The sequence below is a fragment of the Rhinolophus hipposideros genome (genome assembly GCF_964194185.1).
Source record: "Rhinolophus hipposideros genome assembly, chromosome: 5".
NCBI classification, from domain to species: Eukaryota; Metazoa; Chordata; class Mammalia; order Chiroptera; family Rhinolophidae; genus Rhinolophus; species Rhinolophus hipposideros.
This window is the reverse complement of record NC_138051.1, coordinates 89,582,494-89,594,499: the sequence shown is the minus strand read 5'-3', so window position 1 is coordinate 89,594,499 and position 12,006 is coordinate 89,582,494. Positions and strand designations below refer to the sequence as shown.

The 12,006-nt window shown below is 40.1% G+C and overlaps 1 protein-coding gene across 3 annotated transcripts in view; it reads left to right on the top strand.

Annotated features, from left to right (window-relative positions):
* The window catches only part of PTPN21 (protein tyrosine phosphatase non-receptor type 21), a 68,159-nt gene that overhangs the window by 37,876 nt on the left and 18,277 nt on the right, over positions 1–12,006 (top strand). For all 3 annotated transcript variants that reach the window (XM_081047336.1, XM_081047335.1, XM_081047337.1), the window contains 4 exons: positions 1,320–1,407; positions 2,070–2,149; positions 9,959–10,019; positions 10,679–10,763. In XM_081047336.1, the coding sequence (XP_080903462.1) occupies positions 1,320–1,407; positions 2,070–2,149; positions 9,959–10,019; positions 10,679–10,763 (314 nt within the window). The remainder of the gene's footprint in view (positions 1–1,319; positions 1,408–2,069; positions 2,150–9,958; positions 10,020–10,678; positions 10,764–12,006) is intronic.

Here is a 12,006-nt window from a genome sequence, read left to right as displayed (position 1 = left end):
TTTCTTTCTCTAAGCTGACAGCTCTTTCATTTCCTTTGCTTTACTGCCTCTGGGGCCTTGAGTTCTCTGTGGTGGTTATGACCATGGAGAGTGTACTCGGCTCAGGCAGCAGAATCTCACTCCTGGACTGAACCACACTGGGCCCCCGTGGCTGCCCCTTTGCAATTGCGCTCACATTCCCTGAGCTGCTCTTTACGTCTTCCCAACATGCTGAGTTGCGGGGGCGGGGGCAGAAAATGGACCTGGACTGCCCTGGAAATGCAGGATTCTGGCAGTGCCCAAAGGGCCACATGAAAGTTGGGGTCATTGACCGATTTCCTTCATCTCACCGGATAGGAATTTCTAAAATTGTATTTAATATGATGCTAATAATCTTCAGATTTAACAATTCAGCACTGAACCACTACAAATTAATTTTATTTTCAATAAATTTTAAATAATACAATGGAGAAGGACAAAGAGGGGTAAAATTTTTACTTGCAGACCCATTTTTCCCTTTCATAAAATTCTACAATTGTCATAAATTCAAATATTAATATATAAAATCTATAATATATATTATATGTTTATATTAATATATAATATAGGTTTTATATAATATATAAAATTAATATCTAACGTATGTAATATATAAATAATATATAATATATAAAGTTAATATCTAACTGTGGTAAAATACAGTTAAACAGTACAAGATAGCATTTTGAATGCTGGTGAACACACCCAGAATATCTCGCTCTTTGGACTCCTAGCGTCTGAATTTTATCTTCATCCTGAAGCTTTTCAGAGCACTGCTCATCCACTTTTGTGCCTTGGTTTACCTGATTTACTTTTAAAACTTAACAATACTTGTTTGCTTCTGTGTTCTCTCTCTCAGCCCCACCTTCCAGCTGTCCCCCTTTGAGGGAAGCACTATGCCTTACTGATCCTAGTGTCCCTAGGACCTAACACAGTTCCTGGCTTTATTGAAATGGGTGTCCTCTAAAATGTTTGTTGAACTAAGAAAAGAGGCACTGGCAACCAACTAAGATAGAGATATTGGATCTAACTAATCAGGCAAATGAGGACAAATAAATTTTACATATTGATATACTTTTTGCCCTCATTTATGCATTTGCCCTCATACATGCATTTACTGTTTGCAACTAGGTTTTACATCACTTCAATTAGAAAATGCATGTTAGCTGATTAAAATAACTGTTTTCTTTCTAAAATAATTAACAAAACTTATGCATCAAGCTCCAGAAGGAAAAATATATTTTATCTCCTAGTATAAACATGAACACTCACATTGGTATTTTGTGTTTGTTGTTCTTTAGGTGGCATGATATTGCTAACATGTCCCACAATAAGTCCTTTTTCGCATTAGAGCTGGCAAATAAAGAGGAGACCATCCAGTTTCAAACTGTAAGTAAACATTAAGCGTCTGCATGGAATGTTTTTTCTGAAAGTTAACAAGTTAGCATTCCTGTGTGCGTGTTTGGGGGGCTGGCATTAAAATGATAATATTTCACAGTTGTATAAAATATTATAAAATTTTTAACATCTTGCTTAGCACTTAGCAAAATGTAGTTGTTCAGTAATATTGTTGAATGAATGAGTCCTTGGATAAATATTCCCTTATCTTTAAATTAAAGTTAAGGGACTAAGTAGGGGAGAAAGTCAGCACTAATATCTTAATTTCCATTGGTGAGTGAATGGCTCTGTAGAAATACTGTTTCACGGTTATTTGCTTTTGCTCTCTCTTGACAAAGGTAATGTTGAGTCACTGAGTCATAAGTTTTGTTTAAAGATGTCTTTGAGTATCTATTTGTCAAACGGAAAGTTGATATTTCCATAATTTTTAAATAGCTTAGCCATTTTGAAGCTGTTTAATATAAGAATCACACAGTTAGCATAGATTTTTTTGTCTTACTTAAAATCCTAATTCTAACTTTTCTGTGATATGCACAGTATTAGAAAATGAAAGAAGCACAGTGTGACAAAAGTCACTCAGTTGTGTCTTGTCTCCAAACTCTAGCGAGGTGTAAATGTGCTTTCATTTACTTTATGTATATTTTCTTTGCTAGGAAGACATGGAAACAGCAAAATATGTATGGAGACTCTGTGTTGCGCGGCACAAATTTTACAGACTAAATCAGTGTAGCCTGTAAGTATATCCTGTTTGTGGAAATTACAGAAAATAAGGAATTTAGAAAGTTTCATCTTGAGCTGTTTTGTATCATCTAGAAAGGCAAATTTTATGAAAAATATCATTTTTATAACATTTTTATGATAACTCTTTGCTTTTGCATGTTAAAATGTTATTTCTCAATATTTTTTTATTTTTATTTTAGCTTTGGACCAACTTGTAATAACCACAGATATGCCTCTAAGATCCCTTTCAGCTATTTACTAGAATTATTCTAATTCTTGAACGTTAAAAAGGGAATATCATTTATATTTTTATCACATTTTGAGTAATTAAAGATGATTGCTTTTCAAGCCATTTGAAGAATTTATGCCCTTTCTTCCTAATGTACATGTTCCTTAGCCTCTGCTAGGTCATTCACATCAGCACACAAATGTGCTGTAATGTTTCACATCTTAAAACACTTTTCCTTTATTCCGCATGCCCTCTAGCCACGACGCTATGTCTCTGCTCTCCTTTATAGCAGATTTCTTTAGAAGAGTTGTATGTACTTGCTTCCTTCCTGCTTCTCCTAAGCTGCCACACCAGTGACACTGCTTGTCACAATGACAGTGACCTTCATCCAGTGGTCATTTCAGGAGTCCTTTAGCTTGACTGCAAAGCAGCACTTAACCTCTGACCACCCCTTTCTTCCTGCACTCTACTCTTCCACCCTCCTGCTTCTCCTTTTTCTAGGTGGTTTCTTCTGAGTCACCTTTGCTGGTTTAATCATCGGACCTTTTCTCTATCTACACTTGTTATCTAGGGGATTTGCCTCATCTCAGGCCTAAAGATAGCATATGTATGCTGAAAGTGCATCTGATTTCATTTCTAGCCCCATCTTCTTCCTGAGCACTTGACTCACGCATCCTGCTGCCTGCTTGCATCTCCACGTGGGTACCCTAAAAGGCATCCCAAATTGGATATATCTCAAACAAAACGTGTGATTTGTTTCTCCTCTTCCTGCCCCCAAACCTGCTTTCTTCTCTCAAACGGCAGCCCACCATTTTCACCCCCATGTCCAGGCCCCAAACCTACTTATTTCCTACTTGATTCCTGTTTCTCTTTCATCCCACATCCAATTCATCACCAAGCTCTGCCTGCTCTGCCTTCAAAATATATCTGAAATTTGACCATTTGTACCACCTCCTCTGCTAACAATTTATTGCCAGCCACCATACTCTCTCATCTGGAATATTATGGTAGCTTTCTGACTCTCCCAGTTTCTGTGCCTGCCCTCTGTCTGTAGCTTACTTCCCATGTCAGCCAGCATGATCTTAGTTTAACATGAGTGAGATCCTGTCACTCTTCTTAAAACCCTGCATTGGCATTCATTCCATCATCCTTAAAAGTACAAGGCTGTACGTCATCTGGTGCTTGCCTGGTTCCAAACCTGTTTCCTTACCCTCCTCCTCAGTCACCCTGTTCCGGCCACACTAGTGTCCTTTCTGGTCTGTATACATGTTCCACCTTTGGGGATGCTATACCTGCCCCTTCATCTGCCTGAAATGCTCTTCTCCCATTTCCTCACATGCCTCGCTCCCTCATCACCTGTGTCTGATCAGAGGAACCCCTCTGCAGAGAGACTGTCCCTACCACGTGTGTATCCCCCCCCACTACCTGTTTCTCTTTATCCCCTTACTCTGTTTTATTCTTCTTCACTGCACTTAGCACCACTTGAATTGTATATTTGTTGACTTGTTTATTGTCTGCCTCCGCTCCCAGTAGGGGAGCTCCTCAGCCATGTAGAGGACAGACTTTCTCCCTGTCTTGTTATACCCTACATTCCCAGTGCTGAGCAAGGGCCTGGCCCACATTAGGCCTTGATGGATTTGTTGAATGAATCTACAGAGACAACTGTTAGGAGATCTGATTTAGGATGTCTGTGGTGCTGTAGGAGCCCTTGGGAGAAGGGGACCTAACCCAGAACACCCAAACTAGGAAAGGCTTCCCAGCGGAGTGGCATCTAAACTGAGACCTGGTTTCGCTCCATCTCCACAGCCTTTTTTTAAGTTATCTTCTCTCCTCTGGCCCATTGCAGTTGCCTCCCATCTGGCCTTACCTGCCCCGTCTCTCCTGGCTCCAGCCAGTCTTCTGTATGGATGAGAAGAAGAGGTAGCACTGCTCTCACAGTTACAGCTCCGAACAAGATCTGAGCCTGTCTCTCTCCTCCACGCTTCCTCAGTTGTGGGGTTGCGTGCAGACTCTTGTGATACTCCCCTGGCTTCGTCTGCCCAGCTGACCCTTGACCCTGACTTCCAGAACCCATCAGTCCTTACGATGCCAATGCCTCTTGCAGCCTCACGCCTTTGCTAGAACGCCCTTCCTCTCTTCTCTGGCAGACTCAGTCATTCTTCAGGGTCCAGTTTAAAGGCAGCCGTCCTGGAGTCCCCCGCACACTGACTTTGCTTAGTCTAGTGCCTCTCTCAAAGTCCTGTATTCCCTACCACTGTCAGAGCAGTAGTTCCTATTCAGTCAGTGCCTTCTGTGTGTCAAGTATTATGCTGAGAGCTTTCGTCTCCGTGAATCTTTACAGTAACCCTGTTTGCTGCAATTATTATTGCCCTTTTACAGATGAAGCTGTGGAGGCTTAGACAAGTGCAGTGTTGTGACCCGCCACACAGCTAGTAACTGGGAGCAGTGAGAATAGAGGCTGTGCTGTTAGCCGCTGTGCTAGACTCTTAGAGGACTTGTGTCTGCAGTTTTGACGTGGATGTGATCTGTCTGTCTTGTCTGGTGGAGCTCCATGAGGTCAGGCTCTCCTTCCATTCAGCTTTGTGCTCCAGTGTCCGGTTTAGCAAATGATGGAAGCCTGAGTGAAACAGTGATAGAATTGTTCCTTTTGATGGTCTTTTATTACTGACTGTAAATGTAAAAAAAGAATATATTAAAAGGACGTTTTGTCCCTTAGGGGCAGGAAGGAAGAGGAGAGGCTGTGGAAGTGCTTTTTGTTTTACAGGGACCCAGGGTGTGAAGAAAACCTCCAGTCAGGAGCAACTGTGCAAAGAAAAAGAGACAGGCCCATTTTTGGGGCCCGGGAAAGAAAAGGAAATGAAGTCCGTTGGGACGACTGTCTAACGATTCGCACTTAGCTGTTCCTCTCTCCTTCCCGTATTTCCGCCAGCCATGTTTTTATCTGAGTCCTATTGCTGGTCTGGTGGTGGGGTTTTGGAAAGCCCGAACTAACAGGGAGGAGCCACCCTGCTTTCTTGTGGGTGTGGGAGCACCTCTGCGTGGGGCCTGGCTTGGAGTTCTGGGTGTATTTGTGTATGAAAGTGTTCCCCCTGGTGGCTAGAGTCAATGGTGCTAGCAGTCAGGATAGTTGCATTTGGGGCTCCTCTGGGCTGGCCTGGTTCCCCAACCATGTGTGACATTATTTTTATGCAGAAGTGTGTTGGCATTCAGGCAGTAGATATGCAATCTGTTGGATGACTGCCTTTTCATAAGTAGAAAGCCTTTCATAAGTTCTTTAAGAGTATTCATACTATTGAGCCATCATTGTTTCAGTACATTCTTTCTCTGGAAAATGATGGAGAATCAATCATTTTGAATACACCGTAACATACAATCCCTTTCTAGTAGGGACCCATATTGGTTAATGGTGGTAATGCCTTTTTTAAAAGTTTTTTTATTTTTTTAAGCAAAACCCCCTGACAATGACTTTAAAGTTCAGGGGAAAAGAAATTACTGTCTGTTTGTGGTAAATGAGTCAGTCTTAGAAATCTAATTTTTGTAATATAGCTGTTTATTGCCAAATATAAATAAAACCACATTAACATGGTCTTCAGTTGCATATGTTATAGCTGTATAAGGAAAACAAGTGTTTTTAAAATGAAATAATTATATTTAAAGGGTTATTTTCCACACTTTGTTTTTATCTCTTTATATCCAATAGATTATGGAAGTCCGTGTCCATGAACTATTTGTATATAATTATTTGTAATGGTCGACATCCACTTTATACTGTGGGAAATGAATATATTTCATTGTGAGCACTTGCTCCCCAGGTGAAGTAAATGAATTCTTAGCTTTATTAAAAGATGGGCAATAAAGCAGAAAATAACTTAATTTTTATAGTCATTCCTTTTAAGGCTCCCAGCGTAGACTGTTCAGTCACATTTAATATCGTAATGATTCTGAAGTATTGGTAGACTTGTTCTCATGGTCCGAATGGGTACACTCAGTGTGGTGGGCATTTAATGAAGCTGCAGCAGGCCTGGAACTGGACGTCTGGTTCAGTCTGTGGTCACTGGTGGCTCAGGAGATGGAGTCTGTTTGCATAGAAAGGAAAACTTAGCTCCTTGAGTGTCCCCTTGCTCACCCTTCAGGTCTGATATATAATATTATGGTGTTCGAGATGGCCTTATGAGATTCACCTAACCTTGACCCACGTCACTGTGTTTTAGAATTTATAGAACCGCGTGATCCATCATGTCTGGCCTCCCCCCTCCACTTTTAAACAGGGTACTTTAGGTAACAGAATCATCTTATGTCATTGAAGCCTTAAAAATGTTAGATAACAACAATCTCTTTGCTTTTTAATGTGTAAAATGGGACAATAGGACCTTAATATTCCTTTAGGGTTGGATTAGTAATTAAACGAGATAACGTCAATCTCTTAGGTCAGTGACTTCTTTCAATCCCCTCTCCCCCACCCCAGACCCCAGAACCGGTCATGCCATAATCAGCCGCTCAGATTTATAGGAGGAAAAGCTTGGGAGAGAAAAGGCATCCTGAGAAGGTTCTCTGGAGGGGAAGGGAAGATGGTACCCTGCTCCATGCAAGGCCAAGTGATAGAGGTTTCAATGGTGTCTCTAGAGGGGAAGTTGGATTTCAGTCGCTGAGCACAGCGACAGGGTCAGTGTGTCCCCTGCAGTGTAGGTCTATCAGTGAACACAGCAGCGGGTGTCCACCTCTGTTCTGGAGGCTTTTGTGATCTGGAGACTGCCTGGGGGAAGGGGATAGGGTCACCCCACTCCTAGGCCAACCGCCAGCTTTGAGGAGGCCTGGAAGAAGGTAGAATAACCTCTGTCCCTTAGAGGGAAGTCTGCTTAGATGAGCAGACTCATCTCTTTAGGTATTGTCACCCTCCAACACATTTTTTGTTCATTAAAATCTCATTCCTCTGCACTAGCCAGAAGTATATAAGAAAGGAAGCTCACAAAGCAAAATTCAGACAACTCTTAGAAACATGAGCTTAACTGGAAATGCGTAGTAATAAGCATCAACTTCAGTCCTCCCTCCCTATGTTATTTGTTCAACAAACATTTGAGGGCTTCCTTGAGATGCCATGGTGTGTCTGTCTTCTTGCCTCCGTGGAGCTTACAAGTCAGTTGGGGTGGGGGAGAGGGGTCAGACAAATAGTCAATTGTTAGGCACCTGTGCTCAGGAAGCTGACAGACCTGCCTGGTTCAAATGCCGGTTCTGCTGCTTATTTCCCATGTGACCAAGAGTAATTTACTTAATCCAGGTATCAGTTTTCTCATCTGTAAAATCAGGTAATAACCAGCCTCCTTCAGGGGTTGGTGTTCCGATTCCCCGAGCTAATTATGCTCAGTCTTTAGCACTATCTTTTTTTTTTTAACTTGGGCTTGCAGCCTCTTCTCATTTTGTCTTCTCCAGTGCACACATTCCTGTGATTTTTGCCCCCCTAAGAATTCTTTACCTGTCTCATTTTAGCAGCACCCATCCTCGTAGTAACTGCCCCAAAAGTCTGGAAAACACAACCAACCGTCACCTCATTTTCTCTTGTGTCTAAGTTGGGGATAGCTGATCTCACAGTAAATTGCATTTACAAGAACATTGGCAAGAAGAAAGAGAAGGTTAGAATGTTAGAACTGATTGATGGTGAGCCTGACTCTGTCAGACAGTTTGGCAAGAGGAAGATGTACTCGTTTTCTTGTCGCCTCCATACTGGGTGCTGCTGACAAGGGTGCCAGCATAGATAGCCCGTGTGGTAGTTATTGGGTTTTGTGTTTACCACATGTATATTTATTTTCGCTGCAGTCTGGGCCACTCTGGATATGCTGGAGGATTCTCTCAGCAATCCTTTCTCCCCATTTCTGAATTCTGAATGCAAAGTACTCTAAAAGTTCAGTCCATTTAGTGAGTCTCTGGACTAAATATAAACTTCAAAGGACCAGTTTGCCTAAACCTAGCCCTGACAATGGAGAATGAACAAAGGCAAAGTAAATTTCAAGGCTATGAAGGGCAGTGTCTTCAAATTCCGGATACTGATTTTAGGAATATATTAACGTGCGGTTAAGGAGTGTTTAAACAAAAGCCCAGACACACCCTCCTGAATGGTTTCACTAAGGAGGCCTCCTCCTTTACCAATACATATACTATTTTACTAATTGATACAGATATTTTTGGAGTCTTAATGGGTTTAACATCCATTTTATTGAATGACCTAATATTGCAGAATGGAACATCCTTTGGGAAAGAGATAGCTATTCATCAGCAACCTTAATACATTCCAATGAGATTGAAAAGATTATTAAAGCATTTAATTTAAAAAAGCCAATTAGTAAAAGCAATTGTAGTCACCTGACGTTAAGTGCTTAATAAGCACTAATTTTCTTTTATCTCAAAAATCTTGTAAAAATAAGCTAATATTCAAGTTTTGAATATATTAGTTGTTAGAATGCTAAGAAATAATGTTAATTTATGAGACATGAGGCTTGATATTATGGAAAATTTGCTGATTAAATGGAGTGAGGGTTTATTTTGTGATTATGGATTTTCTAGTAATTAGTCCTTAGGACACTATAACCAAAGGTCACAAAATATTTTTGTAATCGGTAACTACATGTCACATGAGCTCCTGAGCCCAGGAACAGGTGGTAAAGGGCTGTTTAAAAGTGCTTTGACAAAATTATGTGGCTTCAACGAAGCCAAGAATCCTGTGTTTAGGTTCCTAGATCTTACTTGTGATAAAACTCTCCACACACAAAGACAGAAAAATGCCTGCCTCTGTTTAAAAATGATAGAATTACAAATGGGCTTTTCTGTTTATTCCTTTTTGACCTAATTTTATTTAAAGATGGAACTTGCGATAAATGTCAGTCATCACTCCTTAATATTCTCACTGCTTTTTAAAAAGTACATATGAAATTAATCAGAGAAAAGTTTCTTCAAAGTAAAGTGAATGGGTTTACCACACGCCCACTGAACCAATTTTTTGACTTTTTTGTTTTTCCCTAACTTAGCTCCTTAGAGGAAATACAGATTCTTAAGTAACCAAAGTTATACATTTATCTCTTCATTATGTTTGTAGTCTGTGGTTCACAGACTTTTAGTTAAAGCCCGTCCCCGTTGCTGCAGGGTTTTGGGCTGGCAGTTGATGCCACCCCACAGGACTGTTCATGGAGGGGGTCAGTGCTGACCCAGGCTACAGGAGAGACGCATTGCTCGGAATCTCGCTTCCCCTGGGATACATTTGGTCTAGCCTCGCCTCTTTCCCCCTCTTATGGTCACTCCAGAGGTATACCTGGATGGACCAGGGAAAGTTACCCCTGCCGAGCCCTCTGATGTTCCATGAGGAGGCTCAAACCCTTGAAACATTGTCAGAGGGAACTGGGCAGCAGGAAAGGGCCGAGGCCCCACCTAAGGACAGAGAATCTTCTCCATTTTCTCAAATTTATGATTGGGTTAGTTTGTCCTTTTCACACTAGAAGATTTATCATTTTAACCTCTTATTAATTTATTTTGGTAGAATTAGAAAGATATTGTGTGTGTGTGTGTGTGTGTGTGTGCGCGTTCTCAAAGACATGCCTTGTTTTATAGGCAAACTCAGACCATCACAGTGAACCCAATTAGGAGGCGGTCTTCTTCAAGGATGTCTCTGGTAAGAAAAAAGGAAAACTATGATAGCTGTGTTTATTTTAGTGATGTCATCTTTCTTAATAAGATAGGCTTTTGGTAGTGTTAAATTTTAGTTTGAACTACAAAAGAGTGTTGGTATTTGTTTTTGACCAAAAAAATGGTGATTTTTTTTCATAGGTTAAGCCCAATATTTATATAACATATATAATACTTATCATATTATTATATGACATATTTAAATATTAGGTCCAATCTAATATTACAATTTTTGACTATTAGCCAAGAGTAATCAGAAGTTAGTAGATATTTAAAATATTAGACAATTTTTCCCAATAACATTAAATATACTACATATAAGCTTCTTAAATTCAATTATTTATATAAGAATTCAGGAAATTTGAGTCTGTTCCTTCTTGCTTTTAACTTTTTGGATACAGCTTGTTTTCTTGTGCTGTCTGCTGTCTGATATCAGTGCCTAGGGCTTGGCATTGCCATTCTGGAAAACACTGACAATGACAGATCAGTCAGAGCTATAGGGGCTTCATATTTACATTTCATGTATAATATATTTGACTCCTTTAGAAGTTTTTTAATGGAGGGAAGGAAGCCAGCAATAAATTACTTTACATATATTACGTAGGCAATGTGTTTTAACCCCGTTTCCAACTTTCCAATTCTTAGCCTAAACCCCAACCCTATGTGATGCCTCCCCAATCCCAGCTGCATTATAACGGACATTATACAGAGCCATACACTTCTTCCCAAGGTAAGGTATACTGTTTCTCAAATGCCTTTCAAAATTGTTTGAATAAATTATGATGATTTGGAGATCTCAACCCCCTTCCCCAACCAGGATAATTTTTGGCTGAAGTTATATCCAAAATTGTCATGATTTTAGCCACCCTGGATTCATACACTAAGCCGCCATTATATTGAATTTCTTGGACATGTGTAGAAAATCTGCAGTACAGTAGTCCTCCTTTATCCATGGGGCATATGTTCCAAGACCCCCAGTGGATGCCTGAAACAGCGAGTAGTACCGAATCCTGTGTATACTATGCTTTTTCCTATACATACATACCTATGATAAAGTTTAATTTACAAGTTAGGTACAGCAAAGATTAATACAATAACTGATAATAGAACAATTATAACAATATACCATAGTAAAAGTTATGTGAATGTGGTCTTTCTCTCTCTCAAAACATCTGGAATTTTTCATTTAATATTTTCGGACAATGGTTGATCCGTAAATGAAACTGCAGAAAGTGAAACTATGGGTAAGAGGATCTACTGTATTAATTTTTTTTAAAGATTAAAGTTATTAAGGTAAAATTGGTTAATAACATTATATAAATATCAGGTATACAACATTATAATTCAATATCTGTATACTCTATTGCATGCCCACCATCCAAAGTCTTTTTGTTACCACATATTTGACCCATTTTACCTACTTGTCCTAACCCAACCCCCGCCCCTATAAAAATCACTATTCTGCTATCAGTATCTATGCGTTGTTTTTGTTTTTAGTTCATTTGTTACTTTTTTGTTTTATATTCCACATGTGAGTGAAATCATAGTGTTTGTCCTTTCCTGACTGACTTATTTCACTTATATAATACCCTCAAGATCCATCCATGTTGCCACAAATAGTAATATTTCATCCTTTTCATGCTTGAGTAGTATTCCATTCTGTGTATGCATGCATGCACGCATCTTCTTCTTTTTTTTAAAGATTTTATTGGGGAAGGGGAACAGGACTTTATTGGGGAACAGTGTGAACTTCCAGGACTTTATTCCAAGTCAAGTTGTTGTCCTTTCAATCTTAGTTGTGGAGGGTGCCGTTCAGCTTCAAGTTGTTGTCCTTTCAATCTTAGTTGTGGAGGGCACAGTTCAGCTCCAGGTCCAGTTGCTGTTGCTAGTTGCAGGGGGCACAGCCCACCATCCCTTGCGGGAGTTGAACCGGTAACCTTGTGGTTGAGAGGACACGCTCCAACCAACTGAGC